This window comes from Bombus flavifrons, chromosome 2 (genome assembly GCF_040668555.2).
Source record: "Bombus flavifrons isolate JBK064 chromosome 2, iyBomFlav1_principal, whole genome shotgun sequence".
NCBI classification, from domain to species: domain Eukaryota; kingdom Metazoa; phylum Arthropoda; class Insecta; order Hymenoptera; family Apidae; genus Bombus; species Bombus flavifrons.
In genome coordinates this window covers 6,561,047-6,586,752 of record NC_138443.1, presented here as the reverse complement: position 1 = coordinate 6,586,752, position 25,706 = coordinate 6,561,047, and the positions used below count along the sequence as shown (strand labels likewise).

Genomic DNA, 25,706 nt, shown 5'->3' with positions numbered 1-25,706 from the left:
ATATTTCCTGTAATGCATCTTAAAACGCCTGTTCTCAATTTACAGTAGAAAAAAAGTCAAATAAAAAGATTGGTGCAATACAAAAGCAGCCTACAAGAATGGTTGACGTGTAGAAGAAACTGAAACGATTCGACGTGTATAGCCGTGTCGTGGAGTGGGTAACAACAGTCGAAGAATGGTATCGTTAAGGTATTTCCTACGAGACAAAGTGTACCTACGAAAAGTATAAAGAGTGGAAACGAGAAAAAGGGGAGGGAGGTTGGGGAAATCGAGCGAGGGCAAACTATGAAGCCGGCATCTCGAGGACAAAGCTTCCTCGTTCAGGATCGCCTTCGACCTGCCTCTTTCTCTCGCCCTCTTTTCTTTCATTCAACGTCCTTTCTCTGAAATCCTCGAGGAGAGGAGCGCAGAGAGAGAGAAAGAGAGAGAGAGAGAGAGAGAGAGAGAATCTGGCTCCTCCTTCGTCCTGGCAGCTTTTTTCTTTCATCTCGTTGCCAGCCCGGAAAAGATTCTGCCGGCATACCGCTGACTCTGTTCCGCAATAATCATGAAAAACATTGCGAAACTTCAATTTCACGGGAAATACGATGTCTTCAGCGGGCAGCCAGCGGTGTTTGAAGTGTTTCATAGAAAGGAAAGGAAGGATACAATCGCGGAACGAATGTTCACTTAAGGAACGTTCTCGAGCTGGATAATTAATTTCAGAGCTTAATAAAAATATAATATAGGAAAATGTAATTTTAGCTGTTGAATTACGCTGTTGAATTACGTGAATCGAACGGTGGTTAAAGCAGCGTGATCTAATAACTTCAGTTTTAGGGATGTTTCATTATTGATAATTTTTCTGTTTTTGTAATGCGACGCTGATGTTTGGCGTCGTTCTAAGACGAAATGCGAGGTAAAATATGATATCTGTGTAAATGAGTTGTTGGGTTTGACAGGAAGTTATATGGGAAGCTGCTTACTCGACACGTTCTTGATTAAATGCTTCGTGACGCTGTTCGCTGCGTTTAATATGAATTCCTCGAGCAGCTTCTTCGCTAGGGAATACCGCTATGCAACGTATTTTATGCTAAAATGTTTAGTCATTTGATTATTACATTTTATGTAAGATTCGTGTTTTTACGATGTATATCAATATGTATGTATGTCAATATAAAACGTTCAACTCGGCTGGTAACAATTTTCTTGAAAAATTCACGCGATTTAACACTAGACATTTTTTTTCTAATATTTCTTCTATGTATACTTTTGTTGCTACTGTACTTTAAAAACAGTCACTGAGAGATGATTCGTCATCAAATATAAAACTAATTACAAAAATGACATTTTTTTTCAGTTGGAAATCAAAACCTCGCGAATAATTATACTTGTTAATGAAGTAATTTTTCATTATTCGTTTATGAATCAAAATGACAGATTTTTCCAGTATTTAGTCTACGATTTATGTACAATATTCAAGTGTTATTAAAAATATGTCGATTTTTTCAAATTCTTAAATGAGTGTGTATGTTTAAAAGAAAACTTTATTCCAATCTAACAGCATCGTTTCATCTGTTGCAGGTCTTAACCCGGCGGAGGAGAGGCATGTGAGTATCAAACAATTTAACCGATAGAGAATGGTGGAATCGCGGTTTCGCCAATGGGCAATCGATAACAGTCTATTAACAACGAAAACGGTTATTCGGCTAGGCGTTCAATGTGCAAATAGCAATATCGTTGCACACGATGTCGGGATTCTCTTCGACCCGCCGCGAACACGACGAATTTCGACGCCGACTGAAACGATAATCCCATTGAGAAAGCGATGAACTTCTCCTCACGACAGATTTCGCTTTGCGAGATGCAACATGCCGCGTAAATACAAGCAACACGTGCACCGATAGCGTTTAATCGCCGACCACTATACCGCTACTACGATTCCCGCGCCGTGTTTTCCGCTTAAACGACGCGACTGCATCCACACGATACGCTAAATCGCGTTCCCAAACTTTTTCTACGTTTCTGAAAATTTAAAATATTTCTGAAAATTCAGAGAACCGAAGATTCTGTTTTAAAAAGGAAATTACTTATGAGATTTTTCAACTTTTGAGTGGATATATGCTCAATTCTGTACGTAGAAATGTAGGCAAAAATGACAGTTAGGTAGAAGAATTATCTTTTAAAATGTACTGTGTTATTTGCGATTTTTTAAACTATCTTTTTGTGATGAATCACGTAATGGCAATAAGTGTTCTGGTTTTATATATGTTGAGTATTATGTAAATCGAGGACTTCAGAAAAGGTGGAGTTGATAAGTTTGGTTTTAGAGAGGGTCGTATTATGGTATATTATATTATATTATTGATGTTATTAGATTTGTTCAAGTTTATAGGTAGAAATATAGAGTTACATTCGAATTTAACGTTATTTTTAGTCGCCTGTCTGTTAAATTAACCTCATAGGATAATTAGAAAACGTTATTGTTGTTCTTAGAAAGTTATTTTCGTTCGTGTTATTGTAGATTTTCCATTGTACGTTGAAATGAAAACTAAACGAGCTTATGAAACTCCCAGGAAACGTGAGTTTGGAGAAACGTTTTTAAAATGTTGCTCTCAATCATTTAACGATACATTGATTAAATGGGAGTGGATGAAACTTTCCAACAAAAGAATAGTACAATTTTTCTACAAATACAATACGAAACTTTAACAAAAATCGAATCCACGATTACGTATTTTAGAAGTCGTATTATACGAATAACATCCGGTCCAATTAATTTTATTTATTCGACTCTAAACGAAAAACTGTATGATAACTTTTTCCCAAATCAACCGCACGTTTACCATTAACCGATACAACTTCTAATTCATGACCAATTTACTCGGTGCAGCCAGCACACAAATCGCGCACAGCCAAACAAACTCGTTCGATTTCCACCGAATGCTACCATTTCCTCCCCCTTCTGTCTCCCCGCAGTTCGTTAAAACAAACGAATCTATGAATTTATTTTCACGCGAGAATTCGGTTCCGAGGGAATCTGGGAATTAAACAGATTCGCAATTACAATCTGCGAATGGACGTCGCTCGAATCGAATTTCGAGAGGGCGAGAGCCGGTATCGGTTCGTTTTTCCCTCGTTTTCTTGATCCGACAGAAACGGATACGGTGCTCGTAAAATCCGACCGTTTGCCGGGTTTTATGGGTCGCGTGTCGTGTTCCGTAAAAGATCTCGTACAATTGTTAGGCTACTTTCACACGGCGATACTCATACGTCATCGCACAAAAATACGCGGATACTCTTATTATCATTATATATTTTTTATTATTATTATCCGGACAGATAAATTTTAATTAATTACTTAGAAATTAACTGACCTGTCATACATCGATACAGTTGATGATTTTAAATATTACTGCTTAATTTAATCATAAGTAAGTTTGAAAAAACCCTTCTCATTGGATACGTATTTTGCAGACTCAGATTTTGACATCATCTGTGTTTTGTTCTAAATTTTGTTGGAAAATTGTCCAACTCGTTATCGTTCTCACAGATGCCAATATTTCAATGTATATGCATTAGGCAATTTAAAACCGATTTTGTCGCGTCATACTAACAAGGCAAATAAAATCGTAGAAATTTATTTTATTATTCTATTTGTGTGATAAATACAATATCACTTAGTCTGTTCGATTCTCTCTCATAGTCAAACTGTCAGCCCGTTTCGTGATTTCATTTAAAAAGGATTAAGAAAATTATCAACGCTTGGCCACCTTGTTAAATGGATGTGCTATCGTATGACTATTTTTCTCCAATTTAGTGCTGGGTAACGGATACACGTATTTCCGTGTGAAAGCAGCCTTATACTCGATTATATACACACCGTGAACGGGGATTTTGGAATCGGTAGGACGAGCGGAAGTAGCGAGTTCTCGTAGGGAGAAGAACGACTCGGACCGCGTCGAATTTCATCTCGTAAAAGAAATTAAAGCGACGCTGCTGGTGTGTGGTTCGCGTAGCACGCAGCTGAAAGAGAATACCACAGAGGAACAAATAAAATCAGCTGGCTACGAAACTAAAAGAAGAAACCGGCGGTCGAACGATAGAGAGGGAAAAGAGAGCGCGAAAGTGAACAGGAGAAAGAGAACAAACGGGGTAAAAGGGGGATGGCGAAGAGGGTTTGAGGGGCACAGAGTGAATAAAAGGGGAGAAAGAGCGCGCGAAGAAGAAAGAGAAGGTTACGAATCAGCCCGGTGGAAGAGAAGGAAACCTGAAATGGACGTAAAAGCCTGAACACCGGAACACAGGGCCGTAAAAAGCTCGTCGTCAAATGCACCCCCGTTCTTCTCTACCGTTATACACTCTGCCTCTCCCTTTCCCGCTTTTCCTGTACTTCCATCCTCCTTTTCTCTTCCACGCACGCCCTTTACCCCACCTTTGATAGTATAAAGCGACTGCTGGGCGCGGCGCGCGTTTATTAAAAGCGCTCTGGGCTGGCAAAAAAGACTCGAGAGACCGCTCGGAGGGGTCACCGTGTTCTCGCGTTCCGCTTCCGATCTCTCTCGAGTCAGATCACTGAAGGATCGCTCGACGATCGATCCTGGTCAAGATGTTCTTGACATTCGGATAGAACGATTTTGGGAAACTGTGAATCTATTTCGGGCTAGGCTTTGCTAGCTAGCGGTAGATGGATCGTGATTTGGGGTTCGCTATGGTAGAAAGATTGAGGAGCGTTGGTGGAGGATTTTGGTCGCTTCGATCGAGTTGTGCCGCGTCGATGATCTTCTGATAGCGAACGTGACAAGAATATAAATAACATATTTACTGAATTTAAATTCAGAGATGAGGAGCTTATTACAAAGAAAGGACTTAGGGGCAAAAGCAGCCACATCGGTGTTTTTACATTGTTAGCTGATTCGAGGTTGAAAAATCGAATTAAAGAATGTATTTGTAATTGTTGTGAATTTAATTTCGACTCATTTTTTACTTTATCCTAATCTCTACAAAATTGTGACGATCTTAATTTTTACGCTTTACGCTTCATCAATTTATACCGGTGCTATTTTCGAACATCCAATGATTTCTGTATATAACGCTGTATATAAACAAATATATTCTTCCCTTGTTGTGCTGCTCTATATCCTCTTACTTTAATTTCTTTGTACATAGAAGAACGATGTTTTAGTTGTCGACAGTCCTTGAATTAATTGCTGGAAGGCCATCGTGCTCACATAAGAACCACGTTCAGTAAACGTGTGAGTCGATCAATGAGGATTATTAATTAAAACATCCAAGTGTTTTATATAACTTTCTTCTCCTTTTTCTCTTTGATGTTCGCGAACGACAGAAAAACATGGTCGCGCGAGCCCAATCCGCGCTACATTATTCGGTCAGCGAGTGATTTCCAACGTAATTATCTTTTCGGCGTGGCTCTTTTCCGCGACCGTCATTACGAGCCGTGTTTTAACAGCGTACACACCCAGCATAACTTGCGCAATTTGCCGGCGTTGCCCGTGGCCCCCGGCCCGCGGCGGGACCGATAATTAGCGTCCGTTTAATATGCACAATTATTACGGATTGATAATCGGGGCTGCGCATCCATTACACCGGCATTGAGATAGATGGTAATAGGTTTCCATCGGTATTAACTCTCTCTCCCTTCGTGTTTCCCGCTTGTTTCTGCTCCCCCTCTCGTACCATTCAGTTCTCTCTCTCTCTCTCTCTCTCTTGCCCCTTGGTGTTTCTCGCTTGTTTCTGTTCACCCTCTCATACCCTCTCCTCGTTGCTCTCTCCGGGACGAGCGCGCTCGTACGTAATCTCGCCGCGCTTTCATAATGTGTACGGACCGGCTAGCGATGGGAATAATTCGATTATCGTTTGGAAATTTTCAATCGACGGCCATCCAATCCTGGTAAATCGTCTGCTCGAGGAAACCATTGAAAAATCCTGAATTATGCTGGATTTTGTTTATTATCGGAATTTTGTTGGAATTTAATAGAAAGCGAATATAATATCTCAGTTGCTTTCAACGAGTTTAAACATCGACACGATTATTTGGCGCTATTAAAAAAGATATCAGAGAGATTAAAATACTGAAAATACGACCACGAGTAAATTTTATTCTTTACAACTTTAGACCCTCCTACCTCTATTAAATGTTTCAAAGGATTCTTCCGCTAAAGTTCTTTACTGTTCTAAAAGGAAGAACGAGAATTTTTGAAATACTCGTATCTTTTAAAAAGTATTAACAAAAGAACCTTTTATAAAAATTAAAAATTCTACGAACCGTTCTCGTTAAACCTGCTTTATCCATTTCTATCGTATTTTGAACCCAACCACCGTTTCATAAAAAATAAGTTTATTTATCGAAAGCACCAAAATCCTGATTAATCCAAACTAAAATAATCCCTATTATTCACGAGCAGATCGTTCCCATCGCTACCCTTCCTCCATCTCTCTCCGCCTCTTTCATCGTTCTCGTTCACACGTCTCTATCGCTCTCTCCACCCTCTATCAGCCTTTCCCGCTTCCTCCTGGTAATCCTCTTTCGCTACCTGTCCCCATCCCTCCAACTGCCAGCCTCCCCAACCCGTTTCCCTTTCACGCTCTCTCCCTTCCATCGAACTGGTATTTATCTCCGTTGCACATCCCGCCCGGCAGCCTTACAGGATCCCGTACAACCACCAGCCGGAGGGCTATGAAATTGAAATATGAATGCTAATGGGGTGGTTGGCTCGTGTCGCGTCGTATAATGTTACTGATTGCTAGTACGTCGGTCCTTTTACCCTTCCCGCTATCCCCCTGCACCTCTTCACCGCCACGAACCTCGCCGTTTCACTGTTGCTCCGTTGCTTTCCATGCTGGGAACAGAATACGTGACGCGTGCTCCGCGTCTTGCTCGCTTGCGTGTCGCGTAATTGGAACTCCAAATAATGGTAGTTTTCGACCTGGTTCGTCGTGGTCGGGATCAAATGTGCATAGGAGAGCGCAAATGCGAAACGGAGAGAAAGAGGAAAATGGAAGAGACAGATGGTGGTGGTTGTTTGGTTTTCCACGTTTTAGAAGACTGGCAGGAGAATTCAGTCGTGTTGCAGGGAGGGAGGGAGGGAAGGAGAGAGAGAGAGACAGAGAGAGAGAGAGAGAGAAAGAGTGAGAGGGGGATAAAGAGAGGGGAGAAACTGCACAGAAATTTATATTTGTTTGTTTATCCACGCTGAATTCCACGGTTCCGCGCGCGAGCAAACGTTTACTCTCGAGCGTAGACGCGAGCGACGAGCTAGCTGGATTACGAGCAACGCCGGGCGCAATTTAAAATTAACCCCGGGGAACCAGGCAACGTCGAGAGCAAGATGCTCTCCGCTGGATCGGTGCGCAAACACGCGAGAACGCGACGCGGAAGAGCGTTTTAAAAACGCTCGATGCACGGGTCCTGGTTTCGGTCGAGGGCGTGTCGTCGTGTTTGTACGTCGTGCGTACACCGGCCCCGAAACGAAATTAACGAAACAAAAATTTATACCATCGTGTATTTTGTTTCGCTTGGTAAGAGCTTTTTGTGTTTCGATGAAATAATATCGAATATCGCAGCAGGATTTAGATATTTTCTGTGGTAGGTTGTGAACGAATATCGAGATATAAAGTTGATGTAGAAATTAATTTTTATTGGCTATACAAAACTCTTACGATGATATTCCAATAATTAAATTGTTACGATTTTGTATTTCTTTTTATCAACTTATTATTTAAGTATTTGGCAAACGCATCCTAAACCATTTATAACATTTTACGAATTGTATCGTTTTGAAATTCATCGTTACGTATAAGATTTTTATTGTTACGTGCCAATTTGAAAGAACAGTTAACGTGTTTAAATAACAGTAAAACAACTTATTTAATCATCACATATTTACTGGATACATATTATCAAAACATATAGAGCAAAAATTAATTATAAAGTAAAATTAATAACAAAGAGAATACAGAATACAGACTACACACAACGAATTAAAAAAGCAATATAGAACAATTAATTTCAAGAAATATGTTGGAAAAAGAGCATGTATATATCGTTTGTACAATCGAGCAATGCAATTCGATCGTTCTAAAACTAAAAAAAAAAAAAAAAAAAAAAAAACAAAAAGAGCGGCAGTCTACATTTCAAAAGAAAGCCAAGCCAAATCTACTTGCGGAGTCTTTTCCTCTTTCCCTTTGTATATCTGACATACCTGAAAATGAAATCCGCCTAACCTACACCTCTGTAGTACACAGTATCTCCCACTCGACTAGCGTAAAAAGAAGAAAACTGTCTTGTTTTCCACGGTTCCACTTTGCCGTATCGGTTCGGATTTATACCTGCTCGCGTGCCATACGATAAAACTTCCATCCCTCTTGACAACTCGTTATCCGGCTGTATTTTCGTGCTCTTCTCGCCGTCAGGGAGCCCCTTTTTGTCGCGCTTTGCTTCGCCACTTACCCTTTGCAATCCGATCCCGACGACCGGTATGAATCGACCGAGTGGCGCACGGTTTCACGGAACCGAGTCGAACGAAATCGTCGCGGAAGGAAATAAGGAAAAGCTGGCAAAGAGACCAGAGAGGATAATAGAAAAGGAATGGAAGAAAGAAGGAGAAAACTCCCGTATATCGAATCGAAAACTGACGACGAACGGAAGAGAATGTGAGTCGTTATTATTCGTGCACCGGTAAGCTCTGTCTTCCCGTTCCCGGAAGAAGCTTTTCTCCTCTTGCTCCGACCCTCTGCCACCCCTGACACGCTACTATTCTCCACAGACGGCGTTCCGTCTCAGGATTCCTCTCGCAATCCGGAAAAATATTTCTCCACGCGGAGCTCCTCGGAAGCGTACGCGATCCGAGAAACGTCTGGGTTGAGTTGAAATAAAAAGAAATGGAAATACCAGGCAAGGGGAGAGTTAAAGAAAGAACAGGGAGGAAAGCGTGGAACGTCTGCTGCTTTTCCTCTGAATCTCGCTTGGCCAGGCTCGGTCGAGGTGTTGACTCATAACCAATTCATGAAACACCGAGAGGCGACTGTTCTCGCTGCTTGCGCGAGCAAAGACGAGGGTAAAGAGAGGCGAGAGGGAGAAAAAAGCTGGAACGCCTCTGGAATATTTATTTATCGCCGTCACGACGCCGTGGTATAGGCGGTTTTTTTTTTTTTTTGTTTTACAAACTGGTGGGAGAGAGCGTTCACAGGCTGCTGCTGTGAGAGCCGAGCGAGAAAAGGGTACACACGGGGGTGGAAAAAGGAGAGGAATCGGATCGCTCGAGTTGCACAAGCACGAACTTAATTGAATTTCACGATACTTACGGCCGATCCGAATAGCTCGCGGCAAATTGTCGCGAAAGCGAGTGGCCCTCGATGCCAATGAGAAAAGTGCTCGAGAAACGGCGCCGCATTAATTCGTTCGCGGAACGAGAACGAGCTGACAGCGAGACGGCGAATATCCTCGAGAAGGGCGCGACCGGTCAACGAGTTTCGCGCCGATCAAAGGCTCGTTCAGCCTCGTCCGACGATTTCTTTTTCTCCTTCGTCGCGTTTTGTCGTTCAACGACGCTCGTTTCACAGACAGAGCTGTGGATATCGGGACTCGATAATTTCAGATCGTGCCCGTTCTTCCTCACGCCACCCATGAGCACGGAGTTTTCAGCGTTAATTAGCGAAACAACGAAGGTGAAAGCGAAGGCAGAGGTGAAATGAAGCAATTGCCAGGTTTAAAAGATCGTTCTCTATTATGCTCGTCGAACAAACGCGACTGCAATTATCGATTTCCCGTTTCGAGAAGCCTCCAATGGAACACGAATGCTGGTCGGAGAGGCTTAAGAACATTCTTTTGCCCGAGAATATTCCCAGTCACCGCTTGTAAGCCTCGAAAAGTCAGTCCCGATAGAGACCTTGGCATATCGATTGTTCTTCATCCTTGGTCCCCAGTGTTTCCTTCCATATAATCATTTTTCCTGCAGTTCGTTTGCTGTTTGGTCATGCACAATTTTTCCAACTCTCCTTTCTCTCTGGTCGCGGGAGTTTGCCACTCACACTCTGTTGACGCTGGCCTTCTCGCCTTCCTCCCGCTGTGATCTTTTTTTTTTTTAATCCCATCACAGAGTCGAGCGCACACCAACGAGCCTGTCGCCCGGAGGTCGGTAAATTAAATCTCGAATAAAGTGCAAATAAACGAGCGAGGGGGGAGCGAGCGGCGGGATGAAAAAGGAAAAGAGAGGAAAAGGAGGGAGAGGGTGGTTACCTAGCCGGTGTCTCTCGCTACCTGGTGGCTGGTGGTCGAAAGTGCGGTGCAAAAAGAGCGGCGGAGCGAGGATGAAAAAACGTCGCCGTGTAAGGATGGTGGGGATATGACGGATAAAAGAGCGAACTGACGCGAGAGTGTAATTTATTTTAATTAGAGTGGCTGCATTATGTAAGCGGACGAAGCGCCGATGAAAGGGTTTGAAAGGGTCGAGAGATCCCGACACCGAGTCCCAACATTGCCTGCAACCACCGCTCTCCCTACCCTCTGCTCCAGCAATCTTTGACTTCGATCCCCGGAACGGACTAATTCACTCCTGGTCCAGGGTCGTTCCTGATTGAACGTTTGGAAAGGCAGTCGACGAGATCGGAGGGATGCCGCGTCACACGAGAGTTTCGTTCAGCTACCGGGAACACGACTCGTTTACCGATTACTTTTCTGCTCAATAGAAAAAGCGGAGAAAGTGGAGAAAAAGCGTGTCTATTTGAAAATGAGAAAAGTTTCTTCCGTTTCCCTTTTACATTTTTACGAGCAATTTGCCAAGATGAGAATTTTTCGAAGACAGCTTTAAAACCTTAAGAGGGATTAATCGATTAGCATACGTAAATAGTACTTACAATTACACAAGACGAAAATTGGGAAAATCGAGACACGCAAGAAGAGAAGAAAGAGAAAAGAAGTTCAAAGAGAGAAAGGTGTGCGCGTGTGTATCGATGCGAAAGAACAGAAATGATTCTAGGGAAGCAGCACGAGGCTGAGAAGACCACGCTTATCCCCAGAAACATCGAGGAGGTTGTTCGTCCTCTCCGCTGACAGGGTAGAGAACTACCGATCCCAGCTGCCTTACCGACACCTCTGATCTCGTTAGGGACGCATTAATTAATTTACAAGATGGCGGCGGTAGCAACGATGACGACGACAATATAAGAGAGGCAACAGCCACTGTGTAAAGTCGAGATAGGAGGGTTAGAGGTAGTAGTAGCACGGCACGTTTTAATTACTAATTGAAACGTTCTCCTACCAACGGTAGTCCCCTCATCCTTCGTCCCCCATAACCTCCCAAGGTCCGTGCTTCCTGCCGCGCTTCAATCCCATAATTCTGCTTCCTTTCCGCCACCACCATCGTCGGCGACGTCGTTGCCCCATCCACCATCTCCATCACTGCTACTATCGCTCCTTTTACTTTTCCGCGTTCCATCCCTTCGTCGATTCTACCTCACGGCTCTGTCTTAATATCCGTCTCCGTCGGGGGTACTTAATATTTTTAAATACTTTGCAGTACACCCTCCTCCGTCTGTCTTTTGTCCTTTTTCCTTCCGTCTCGTCTCCTTCGTTATATCGTCCCTCGGAGAACGACGGTTTCTCGATCCCCTCGTTCTCGCGGTCGACGCACCACGCTGGAATTTATGAGAAGCTAAATCCGTAGCTGCCGCGAATTAATTAATTAAAAACATCACGCTACCTTAATGACATTCTCCCGCCTCCTATCTCCATCCCCGTCCTCCACCTCTTCAACGTCTTTCCGCCCATCCTTCTCTTGGATCTTCGCTCGCGCCACCCTCTGTTCTCTCGCCGCTAAATTCGCTATTCACGCTGATCACGCCGTCGTCGTCTGGTTTTGCACCAACATTTGTTATGGAAATCAATGTAATACCACCACCTACGAGGGGAACGTGCAGTCAGCCGCTAATGGCCACTTTTCTCGTTAACCCGAAGAAACAGAAGTAACAGCGGCGTTCTGTTTTTACGAGACACTTGAGAGGATTGTTTATACGGAGATAAAAATCCCTTGAAGACTCTCTCCTGTTCGACCGTTCGCCGCCTCTTTTCGAGTACACCACGTGGTGTTCTCGAATCCGTAACAAAATATACACCGGGCTTAACCTCTTCCTCTCCGATTTAAGTTCCGATAGCGCGTGCCATAAACAACAAGGTCGATCACACGTCGAGCCATTTCACGGTTTGCCTGAGCGTTCGAAGTTGTGCAGATTGCACATGTCTTTTGATATGGAAATGCATGTGTAAGGTACAACTAATTTTAGTTTGCAAGATGTTTTTATTATTTGCAAGCGAATAATAAATCAATAACATCGACATACCACGTCTCTCACACGATATTGTAGATTAAGAGGATCGGATAAGCATAAATCGAAAGAATCGATTTAATTTAGTCTTACTTGTTTTTAATTTATTTCCGAAGATGTCTGTTTTAGTTCATTTTTATGTAATAATATTTCCGTTATAATGTGACTTTTTTAAATTAGCTTCCACGAAAGAATCGCGTTTATTTTCTAAATAATTTTAAGCAGATTTTGTAATAGAAGATAATGATGGAGAAAAATGATATGAATTTTCGATTCCACTTTCATTCTCATGATTTATTACGAAGCATACACCTGTTTTCTCAAGGGGCTCGTAACTTTATCATTTTAATTAAGTATCAACGCGAGTTACTAAACATCTTACTAAACGCTATCGAATTCTCCATCAGTTTCAAAGCCCGTACAATAATTCATGAAGAAATATACGCGTTAATTAAAAACAGCTAAATGTACCTCACACGAATTACGTACGATTCCAGGACCTAACATGAAATAGAAAAAGAAACAGCGCGAGAAAGATACAAAACACATTTTTGGAGCCCGTTTTCAGAACGTTAAAAAAATATTCAATAAATTGATTGAGAAAACATTTGGAATGAAATGTTGTCGTAACCTAACCCTATAATAAGTTAGAAGCAAACATCAAGACGAGAAAACGCCTTCGTTAATAATTCAATCATTAAAAAAGACACCTATCTAAAATCTCCAAAAAGACTATCGTTATATCACTGTTATAAAATGAAAAGAAGAGACCATTAAAAGAAAGCAGTCGATTTAACAAGAAATCAAACAACACGAAGCCTCGTGTAGATCGAGCGATACTAACAATAAGCTGAACGAAACGTCAGTGCGAAACGACCGCGATAATGTTTCGATGAGGGGAAAGTGAACCGGAAACAATAGCGGTAATAATAGAATTCAAATTGATTCAGCGTGGCGAGAAGGGTATCTTCGAAGCGGCTGGAAAGGAGAGAAGGGGCCCAGCGGCTTGTCTGCGATCGTCCATAGTGTAGAGGCGCGGCCGAGGGCAATTTCAACAGTGCCGCGACAGCGAATCGCTTCGTTTCGCTCTTTTACGATCGATTCGTTCGGCCCGCGGTTCGTTCCGCTCTGTGCGCGCCGATATTTACGCGCGAACCATTCATCGTGCGCTGCGCGCAGACGCGAGGCGGGCGCGCGCGGTTAATTTAATTCCAAAGCAAGAAACACTCTCTTTTCTCTCTTTCTCTCTCTCTCTTTCTTCTCTCTTTGTTCGTATCGTCTGTTGGCGCGAAAGCTTGGAAACCGCGCGATCGCCGCGGGCGGCGTGAATAATCCGCGCGATTCGTCTCGCGTCTCGCAACGATCGCGTTTCGAGGGCTCGCGGGACTCCGTCGAACAACTGGAACGCGATTTACAGTCGCGTCGAGACACCATGTCCAAGACGATTTTCAAATAAATGCCCTCGAAAGTCGGTTTCCAGGTGGCCCGCAATCGGCGACTACACGTGCGTAGAAATTGCTTTACTTTGGCTAATGGAGCAGCTTCGTTGTGTTTGTCTTCAGGGATGGTTATTTGGAAGGGAAGACGAGGCTCTTGAAGCTCGATGTTGATTTGTTTCGTGCAAGTATGCTATGTACGTATGTACATCGCTTTTAATGAGAATATGTCAATTGTGGGGAATTAAAAAATTTTTCATGAAAATTAAATACTTAGAACGTTTACACGTAGATCGCTCGGTTTTATATGATACACGGATTATATAGTATATATTAATGTTTTTAAATAAACATCTTCGTGTAATTTTTTATTTTCCTAAATTTGGTGCATTAATTTCATACTTCGTAAGTGATGTCGTTTCAGACAATTGATCTCGTTCACACGCAATTGCATAAAAATTTACGTCTAATGTTTCTAAATCTTTACCTTTAACACAAGAACTATCAAATCAGTTAAAATGACTGGTGTCAAATGTTTCGTGTTTGCAATTCCTAAAAACATGTAAGCGCTTGTGGTACTATTCATTTATTAATTTCATCAATCACAACGCAATTTTTCTAACTCATTATCAATTCCAAAATATGTATCTACTTTCATTCAACCTACATAATCTCTATTGCCAAAACATTCAACTTGCAAATATACTGAAAACGGAGGAGACGTTAAAAATCTCGTTAAAACTACTCATATTTAAAACAGCAACAATTTCGCTTCCTTTTTCGATCTATCTGTTATCGACCGAAGGTAAAGGGGAAAGGGAGAAGACGGTTCACTTTGAAAACGAGGATTTTAGCTCTAAAAGTTGAGGAACATCGATTTGGTGAAAATTAATTTTTCCCGTTGCCAACGAGTTAAGGGATAGCGAGCTCTCGAGCCGGATGGCAGGCTATCAAGTCTCGAGGGCGGCATGGTTAACGCACATATACGCACGCACACGCGTCCGCCAATGTGGCAACCCCTCTTTTACGACTCGCGGCACGTTTAACGGCCGACTAAGCTTTTTAATAATTCGCCGACCGGTAATTAGTTCGTAATTTAATGAGGCGGCCGTAAAACTCCGCCTAGGGCCACCCGAGCTCTCCGACCGCCCCGTAATTACGTCTCCGTATATATTTCACAATATAATTGTCCGGCTCTCTGGACGAGGCTCTGTTTTCTGAATCTTCTCCCCTTTCGCGACCGGAAGTGGCAGGGAGAGCGTTCCGGAACGACCGGATTGCTGAAAAGGTACATTGACAACGATGCATGCGGCAACGAGATTGAGTACACCACACTGTGTCGTAATATTTTTTAACGTTAAAACTACCGTCAACCTTTAAATATATGTTCTAATGCATTATATATAAATGAATATAATTAAAATTAACATTGTGAAAATAAGTATACGATAATTCTGACTTAGTAAAAGTCTGCCTTAGTAAAAGTTAAGATTAATTTTACATATGAATAATTTTAGTAATTTGGTAATTTAGAAAATCTAAAACCGGTTTCTTTCGATAGGTAGATTGGAATAACGAGATTTGTCTCAGCAACCAAAAGAAACTTGAAACATTCTAGAAAGGTTAATCGATGCAAAATCAGATTATACCACGCCAAACTCCACAAAATTCCCTCATTAAATGCAGGACTTCGAGGTAGACGTTGTTCGTCGTAGGAGCCGTGTCTCGATCGCTGCTATCGATACACTCGCCGTGTTACGCGACGTATGGCCCCTCGTCCACTCCGGTGCCCATATTCATCGAGCATATCGCGGTACATTGTGCTGGGAACTGGTGTAGGATCGAAAATACGGCTAGCCTATTTTCACCTCGACCATAATTCAGCTATTATCGATAGCCAACCGCGGCTATACACCAGCAACACGTGTAAGATCGAAAGTAGGCAGGATCATAGGTCTAGCTCGAGCGGTTAACAAGATTCCTACACGCAATCTCGAGGCCGTTTCAGTAAAGGGGTTAGCTGTACGTGTCCCGCAAGGGTACGGCGTTTAACAACTCGGGATAGCAGCAGATTCTCTCTCTTTCGTCTCCTTCTATCGTCCTTCCGCTGGAATATACGGCCACTATAAATCAGTGGTTCGATCGGGGACGGCCACTCGGTTGATCGTCTTCTTTTCTTCCTCCTCTCTCTATACCATCTTTCGATCCTCTTCTCTGTCTCTTGGATATCTCTGTGTTTGACCTTCCTGCCGGTCCTACCGATGCCACGCCACCGGGACGCCCATTAACTGGCTTTTTTGCGTTGTGTAATGACCTTAAAGCGCCCACGGTTTACGAAGCCATTCGTTAAGGCCGGCACGGCGCAACGGACCGCGCGTTGGTAATCGCGCGAGAATGCGCCTCTCCGCGGGCATTCTTGCGTACGACCTTTTTCTTCTCTACTACCTTCTTCCTCTTTTCTTCTTCTATCCTCTACACTCCTTATTTTTTTCATTTTTCCTATATACGATCTTCGTCCTTCCTTCCTCTGTTTCTTATTTCACGCTCTTATAGAAGTCTATCCAGCGGTTCTCTGTTATCTATTTCTTTCTAGTTTCACGATACGTCCTTGTCGCAGCCCGATCCCTAACCACTTAGACGGTTTCTCTGTCTGACCCATTCCACGCACACTCCACCGCCTCTTTCTCCTTCCGATTCTCATTCCCTGTCGTTTTTCTTGTTACAAGGAGGCCGACGCAAGGGAGCAGCAGCTGAAGAAACGGGCGAGATAATAGGGAAGAAGCCCGGCACCGAAGAGCCCGCGAAATAAAGCGACGATCGTAATCCACCACTGGCTTTTCAATTACCAGAACTGTCTCCCCATTTTCCTTCTAGTTCGTCCCCTCTCCTCGATGCTTCTGCTTGTTCGCTCTCTAAGTTCCAGCTATGTCTTTCTTCCGTCTCTGTCCTCCAAACGTCCCTATCCAACGTTTCACGCAGCGATAAAAATGTTTCCTCATCCCCTTCTTCGCTCTGTGTTCGCAGATAACGCGAAGACACTTTATGGCAAGCTATTCTGTATGCTCCTTATTCCTTTGTCGTTTCTTTCGCCGTTCTTCCCTCGTTTACCATCCCGTTCCAATCTTTTTATCCTTCTTTTTCTCATTCGTTTTAGTTTCTTATTTTTCTCGTCATAAGCAATGTTTTTTATTTCGCCCTGCTCTTCATCCCCTATTTCCTGCTCCGATCGAGCAACGAGAGTACTCTGCCGGCCTCCGACACGACGTGTCCTTGAGAAATCTCGTAAAGCACCACTCAGCGTCGCTCCGAAAATCAGCGAAAATCTGGCGTTCTTCTTCCACCCTCGCACCTCGTCAACGTCTCGACGATGGAGCCCGAGTATTCTTCGACGATATATTGCGGTCTCCTGACAATTTCCTATCCGTTTTCTTTCTCTCTCTCTCTCTCTCTCTCTCGCCGCGTGCTCGAGTTTCTCGACTCGTGTGCCGGGTGACGTGGAATGTCTCGAGGAGCAAATACGTTTTAGCGATATAGGAATAGCGGCGGAATATTTATTGGAATTTGTATCTCGTTTCGAAAGCGATACGTTTGATGCGATCGATAACAATGATAATTAGATCGGATGTTTATGCGTCTACTGGAGATTTCGTTCTTGTTATTACTAGTTCGCGTATTCCAAACGTTTTGTAATTAACAGCGTTTTACGATAAAAATTCTTTCGACGGATATATCTCATTATCTTCGTCGTTTTTCGTGTACAGAACAAACACGTGCACGTTCGAAGCAACCGGTTCGAAATCAGTTGTTTTCGACGATCTAGTCGAAGTTATTATTATCAGTTCATATGTTTTCTGCATCTTATAATTAGCAGTATCGAATCTTTTTCTTATGACAAAAATACCTTCGATAAGTATATTTCATTTTCTTCGTTGCCTTTCGAACATACAACAAACGATTTCCACGTTTTCAAGATAATTTTTTCGATGATTCAATCGAAACTTATTATTATCAGTTCATATATTTCATATATTTTGTAATTGCCACTATCAAATTTGTATCTTGCGACGGAAGTTCTTCTGACAGATAAAATATTTCATTTTCTTCGTCGTTTTTCATACACAGAATAAATATTTCCGCGTTCACGAAGTCTCCGGTTTCAAGTCAATTTTTTCAACGATCCAATCGAAACCGTATGTGCAATTCGACAAGTACCGCGTGCCACGAGAAAGTTAGTTATCGACGAGACAAATTCAATCTGCGAAAAATATCTGCCCCTCCTGCCGGCGATTATAGGCAAGCGCATATCACCGGGTTCTATCGTCGGTTAAGGTCAATTTCCGCGATCCCACGTTCTCCCATGGCCGCCTAATGGAAAAAGAAGGCAATCGTCGCGGTTTCTGTATTCAATAAAAGCGCGCGTATCTATAGAGAAATACGTGTGCTCTCTACCCGTGAAACGGTCGTATACCGCGAAACAGAGGAAAACAAAACGAGAAAGACAGAGAAGATATGAAAAAAGGAATATTGGGAAAAACGGAGATAGCCCGCGGACGCGAAGGAACGGGTGCAACGAAAAACCGGAATACCGGGTCCGATTCGATGCATATTGCGTTTCGGTGGGCGTTTTCGCGATAGCGATATACCGCCGTAAAACCGTCGCTGTCGTGGTTAGAAGTAATTGGCCGCAACGGTAACGTGAATGGGAAGTATGGGAACTGAAGCCGCTTCGAGCTCGGTTCGAACGATAACGATAACAATAATATCGATCACCCGGGGACGGTTTTTGCGGACAAGGGCAAGAGGCACGAGAGGGGTTAGGCGTGCAACAGGGAGAGAGAGAGAGGAGGGTGAGTTGAGTGGGTGGTGAACTGGGGATAGGCAGAAAGCAAGAGGGAAGAGAGAAAGAGAAAGCGTGTCGAGGGTGGTGGCGAGACACTCGAAGCGCGTTGTTGCATAAAATTGTAAAGCCCCGGACTCGACGGTGGCGGCGTCGCGCCGAGATAGCTGCAAACAGAGGCAAGTTAATTTAAAAATGCAAATTCCACCGCAGGGTTGCTGGCTCCGCCGATGAGGGACGGTTAGTAGAGAGGGGGAAGAACGAAATGGGTTGGGTGACAGTGAGAGAAAGAGACGGAAAACGAGAAAAAGAGAGTACGATGTTGTGCAGTGGTCCAGCAGAGAGAAAACAGAGGAAAAAACAAGCTCGGGACTGGGAAGAGTGAACGCGCGCCACGATATTTACGTTGTACCTATAAATCATCCTGCCGTGAATTTTTGTACGATTCGCGACATCGTTCCCCGCGTGTAGCCGACAGACGGGGCGGAGAACGTCCGTGACACGGGGCGGTGTAAGATAAAGATTTTGCTAAACGATGGATCTCGAGGTAATGCGCAGTTAATTCACTTTGCGTGATTGGAGGCTGACGTTTAATATCTTTTTCAGAAAACGTTTTCTTGTTTCTCTTACATCCGGTGTATGATGAGAATCGTTTATTATACGAGAATATCGATGATTTCAATTACATTCGATTACATAGCGGGAAAATAGATTTAACGTAATAGATCGGTAAGATTGATTTAATTAAAACAGTTGTTTTGATAAAACGAACAGCTTGATAATGATTTATCGAAAAATATTTCATACAGAGATATTATTAATTTTAATCAACTGATGGAAACGAAAATTTTAATGAAACGGGTTAATAGAATTCGTTTAATTAAAATAAAAAAGAAGTTGATATTTCATCTTCTATATATATGTATATGTATATTGTAGAATCTTATTTGAAAATTGTTTATCTCGATAAATTTCAGAAACATCGTGGTAATTGTTAATTGTCCAACATGAGTATATTTCCTAAATAGAACGTTGGAAAGGAGCGAACTGTTTCCAACGATTAATTACTCGCTGTAAGCGAACGTAGTTCGAGCGTACCACTGGTCAAACAGCGGCTGTCTGACTAATAAATGTTCGCAACTACTTAGGCGCATCGGGCAATTTTGAATCCTCTTAGGGAAGCACTTTTACTTGCGTCGACTTTGGGAAGCTTACGAAAATGTTTCGCAACTAATTTCAACCTTAAAAACAGCGTATATAGCGAGCAATCAACTTGATACAATTAAAAAAAAATAAGTTTTTATTTTTACACTAATCGTTCCTGTTCCTATTTTATTCTATCTAAGTCTTTTCATGAGATTATCGTTGAGTTTATCTTTCTCTTTAAAAGTTTGATACGAGATTACAAAAGTATTCTTTCCCTCGTTTTCTATCGTCTCTTTTCTCTTATAAACTGATTCTTCAAATTTGCAGATCGAAAAATATATGTAATTTAAAATTTGGTCGAAGTTTTGTGATCAAGATTTTTACGGAACTTTGAGAATCATCGTTGAAATCTAAAAGGTAGAAATAGACCGAATTAATATTTATCTGTTTTGAAAAAAAATGTATAAAATACACGCGTTGCGATCTTAAATTTTCATAGTTTGCATCTATTAAACAAAATATGCTAATTAAGAAAATAAACAATTAAAACCTAACGTAGCTTTATCAAATGGTAAAAAGATAGCCCATTAAAAATTGCTAATAAAGAAAGACGATGTAATACTTGCTGAGAAATAAAAATCTCCAGAGTTGCGCGCTCTCCTTCTTCGGAAAAACGAAGGAGCGTAACCGGTCACGTAATATTCGTCCAGCACCATATTTCTAACGGCGCAATCACAGCCTCGAAATGAAATTTCTCAAACCGCCGCCGACGCGCGATTCTTTCGCTTCAACAAAGTGGAAAACGATCGCGCGGTTCGCTTCTCATTTTCCTCCTATCAGGTGCACGATTCTCACGGTCGAAACGTTGTTGAAAAAAGGAAGAAAAGAAGTGCGGCATGAAAACGAGGAAAGGGAAGAAGAAAGAGAGAGGGGCGCAGGGGTGGAAAAACAGATTCGACTCGAACGAGAAAGAGCGGAAGCGAGCATTTGGATGGAACAGCACAGGCGGAAATAAAAGTGCGCGCGTTCACTAATTGCGGCGATGATGGATGCACGCGGTGACCCAGTGACACGTGGTTGATTCCAGAAATCGGTTCCAGGTATTCCCGGCGGGGCCATTAAAAATTCCATGCATCCTCGAGTGAGGTCGCCGTCCAATGTAATCACAGGAACCGGCGAAATTACACCTGCGCGTCAACTTCTCGATGAATCTCCTTTATCCGTATTGCCCGCCGTGATTTCGATAAGTAAATTAGTGAACGTTCAAAGGTAAAAAATAGCTTGTATCACGACTGATCGGGTTTTCAGATGATTGAAATCCTGTATCGTGTACGGAATATTCTTCGCTGGAATTATTCTTGGTAGCTGTTCCTTAAAATACTGGACCGATGGTACTGACGAGAATATCAAAGTCAGCTTGCTGATTCTTAATGAATCAAAAATTGTCTAGTGGATAAAGTGACCCTCCGAATAATTTCTATTTTCGAAGTCGAAATTGAAATTCAGAGAAGATTTGATTTGTTCAGTGGCTAAATGTATATGCAATTCCGCAATTCAAATAGATACCTCGGAAATTATGTTAATGGCTACGAAAGCTTGAACTGCTCGATCATTTTATTTATTCAACTATACGATAAGAATCAATGTGATGGAACTTCCTTACTTAGCTCCTAAACTTTCTCGCTAGATAAAATAAAAGCCTCACACTCCTCTCACGGATAACTACGTACTCCGCAGTCAAGGTTTCACACGCTAGATTTACCTTCGATACAACGACTCTCGATAATTCGATTCGACGATCGTGTCGTCATTCGCCAAAAAGCGTTTGATCCGCGTATACTCTTCGACGTCGATAACCACGAGTCGCTTTCCGGGTCCAACGATTCTCGTTCTCGTCTCGGGTTGAGAACCTCTGGGTGCAATCTTGTACCAACTGGGGTTTGCGGGGTCTTGGGAGACGCGACTCCGGTTCGTAACCTCCTCTCTCGGGGTCCTGGCTACGACGAGGGTGGAGTGAGGAATAGGGAAACAGGCAGCGTGGGTTGGTTGAGGTGGAATACCGGTAGGGTGAGTAGTAAGGAGACTACTTGCCGAGTAGAGGGAGGACAGAAAGGAAGGAGGAAGGAAGGAGCACAGGCGTGGGAGGATGAGGTAGTCGGTGGCTTGGGATATATCCGTAAGGTCGGGGACTGGTTCGATGGTATGGGTGACGGTAGTTGGGTTGAGACGAGGCGCCGTGGTGAAGGAGTCGCTCACTCACTTACCACCTTCATAGCCCCGACCACCAACCCCAATACCACGCACACCACCGAACTTCCTCTTTCCCTTCCCTTGTCGACACTCGCTCTCTCTGTTTCTCTTCCAGCAACTGCCACCACATCGTCCCTGTCTCTCTGGTTGCACCTTCTCGGTGCCTGGCTCCTGGTTCTGCTGTTGGCTGCTGCTTGCCAAGTTGCCTGCCAGCAGACCAAGTCGTCCCTAACACTACAAAGTCTATATATCTACGGTGTACCCAACGGCCCTCTCCCCCACGTCTTTCCGCTTCTCACTCCTTTTCAGGCCACCCCTTTGAGAGGTACGCGGCCCCCCCATATTGATCGTGGCGCGAACCCTCTTTACCGGAAAGGCTGCTGCCGCCGTACGATCCCGACGGGCTAGGTGTAAGTAAACTTACGCGAATGAAGGTTGGACTGCCGCTCCGTGTACACACGTACACGCTCGCACCGGAGAATACCGTGTACACGGCGCGCGAGGACGGTACGTGGCAGGAGGTGAGAAATAGTAGGGAGAGAGGAAGCTTCTCTCGTGACAGAGCATCGAGTGCTTTCGGTATTTCAATGGCGAGAAGGAAAACGATGCGTTTGCACCGGGGTAGATAAGGCCGCTGAATACACCGCCGGGAATCGAACGTATTGTGCAAGGGAAAAAGTGGCTCCGGGTGAAACGTGTACACGATGTGTCTGGTAACCGAAGCCGGCATTCGCACGTCTACCTTGCGTGCTTTCGACGAAGCATAAGTAGAAAGAAAAACACGTATCAAATGTAAATAACGGAAGAGACTCGAACATCCATTGCTAGACGTGTTACACGAAACGATCGACGTACGTTCGGAACATCATTTCACCATGTCTAGAAGGCAAAAGTGTATACAGTCGATTTTCCGAGATAGAGGCGAACCAGTTGTTCGCGAAAAAAGGCCAACAGCCACATAAAAATTCCATGACACGTCGAAACTTGGGCTACGACGATTCATACAGGGGTTCCTTTATCCGCGTGAGGACTGTTACTCCCAATTCTACGAAACTTATCTCGAGCTAACCATCTCCGTTCCGACATAAATCCAAGATCTTCGAGATTCCTCGCATTTTTATGATAATGCCTCGCCTCTCTGTATTCTTCTCGCAATATCTCTTCCGTTCTTCTTCCTTCGAGAAAGAATAGCAAGGATCGTTCTTGGAAATATCCAAGCAGTCGAAGTCTCCTTTTCTTCTCTACGCTCTGTGTGTGTATATTTTCTTCTACCGTCGATTTATCCAGGAAAAGGAACGAGCTGAGAGACATATACACAGCTCTTGTCTCTCGACGAACGCTTTCCTTTCTAGGAACGCGACAGTTGTAACCGGACCGACTCTCCTGGCTCCTGGCCGGATAAATAGTGACTGACCATTACGTGGTAACGAGGAGAGGTACGGTATCTCGTTTTGCCCTGCGAGAGTGGAAACGGATCCCACTTTAGCTGCTTTCGTTCTAGAAAAGTCGAGCGAGAAGCACATAATACGGCTCCTCTGGGGATTCCTTCCTTTGAGAAGTCGTTCGAACGCGGCCGTGTGCGTGTTTTCTTGCATCTTTCCAGGGAATTCGTTCTCTTTCGCATGGCCACTCAGCCTTCGCCCCCTTTTTATCGAGTGAACCGACTAGTCTCCGACTGGAAGCTTCGTCAAGCTGAATTTTTCGATGTCGCCCCGATTGTCTTCGCCGCGTGCCAGAAACACGCCTTTTATTCGTCCCGATATTATCTGAGAAATGCCACTCATATCTGCTTACCTGGAATTTTTTTCCCAATTGAAATTTGAACGAATTTGCAGAATTTATAAGGCACCAGAAGCTTCTGATGAATCTATGGACATATTGCTCATTACTGTGCCGTGTATTCTATTTGTTTAGATGTATTAAACATAGGTGTACGTTCCTAATTACAAAGATCTACATGGCAAATTCTATCCTACTCGATATTAATGACCTATTATCACATTGCACGGACTTAATTATTTCTTCCCACTTCAAACATTAAACGTATAACTTTGATAATATCAAAGATGCACAAAGCAGATATCAAAAACATTTCATCCTAATCGATAGTCGATTATGCCGAACAAATTTAATTACTTCCTGCTACCAGTATAATATACATAATTGCAAAGGTTCGCGTAACAAATTCCAAAAACGCCTCGTCCTACTCAATAATAATAACCTTTCAATAATTATCACACTGGCCAAAATTAATTATTTCTCCCCACTCCACATATTAAACGTATAACTTTATAATGTCAAAGATCCACAAAGCAAATTTCATCCTACTCGACAATAATAACTTACCAATACAATTATCAGCCCGTGTAAATTTAATTATCCCCTTCCGTTGAATTTAATCATTCTCTGCATTCCCCTCGTAAAGTCAACCACACGCGAATCCCTCGAAAAAGAAGCAGCCATCTAGTGGCTTCCTAAATCACTGCAGAGTCGCCCTATTTCATTTCCTTTTAGGCAACGCACGAGTCCTATGGACGCGGCCGATGCTCGGAAAGGATGATACCGGGGCGTCGGGGTAATGGACCGAGCCAGAGGTGGCAGTGGATGAGAGACGAAGGGTAATTGAGAAGAGGAGATTTACTTCGGGGTCGAGAGAGGCCGCGAGAGAGGGTAGTTTACGGTGTTGCTCCGGATGGGGACAGAAAAGTTATCAGGGGAAAAAGGCTCACGGTCGCTTACGTGGATGAAGAGGGACGGTAAAGAGAGACGTCGCCGTATCGACGACAAAACTGTCGCTCGTAAAACTTCCTGTCGATAATATCTTCGACGCCTTTCGGGACCTTCGTATCTCTCGATAGTATTGGCGTCTCCGTTTCCCAGAGACATTTTCGGCGCGCATTCACGCGCAACCCTCTAGACTGTTATCGTCTCTATTCTGTAGGGGAGAAATGTCGAACAGAGGGAGAAGATAGGTCTGAGAATTAATAGGCACGCAATAGTGGAGCAGGGAGAAGCGTGAATTTATCTAAATCGCATTCTTTGTTCGACTTCTTATCGGTGAAGTTGGGTAGTTGAAAAATGTCACCACGAGGATTGTTTTCGTGGACACTTTAAGAAAGAAAAGAAATTCTTCTAATTTTTTTTAAGCTTCAATCGTTTTAATCGTTTAATTATTGTAATTGTTCTTGATCATTGCTTTGGTAGGAATAATTTCGTTCGTTTGAGGAAAAAATGTAAATAATTATTTTAATGGAAAATACCGTTCAGTTGACATTATTACTCGAAATAATGGTATTTGATAAGTGTATAATCTATCTAGAATTAAAATTGATCGTTAAGGACGATTTTGAAACAATGGTTGTGAGTGCATGTTACCTGTTAAATAATCCAATTTTCTCACGTTATCGAGTATTATTATATTTATATCGAAACATTGTTTTCTTACTTACATTGTTTTTTATTTATTGTCAATTTTACTATACTTAACTCAAACTTGTATTCATTAAAATCACCTAACATTTCAAAAACGTTGAATTAATCATATTATATTTACTACTCAATTAATCAATTAACTGAAGTTAATGTTCGTAATACGTTACAGAAGTATATCAGAAAAATCCATTCTTGTCAGTATCAAAATATCTTACAAGCATCGACAAATCCAAAATTATATTAACCAGAAATTCTAAGTAGAACAAAGAAAGGAATATGGGAGC

At 42.8% G+C, this 25,706-nt stretch overlaps 1 protein-coding gene across 6 annotated transcripts in view; it reads left to right on the top strand.

Annotated features, from left to right (window-relative positions):
* The window catches only part of LOC138189828 (protein groucho), a 154,428-nt gene that overhangs the window by 120,776 nt on the left and 7,946 nt on the right, over window positions 1-25,706 (top strand). For all 6 annotated transcript variants that reach the window (XM_069132015.1, XM_069132014.1, XM_069132017.1 and 3 more), the window contains one exon: window positions 1,564-1,589. In XM_069132015.1, the coding sequence (XP_068988116.1) occupies window positions 1,564-1,589 (26 nt within the window). The remainder of the gene's footprint in view (window positions 1-1,563; window positions 1,590-25,706) is intronic.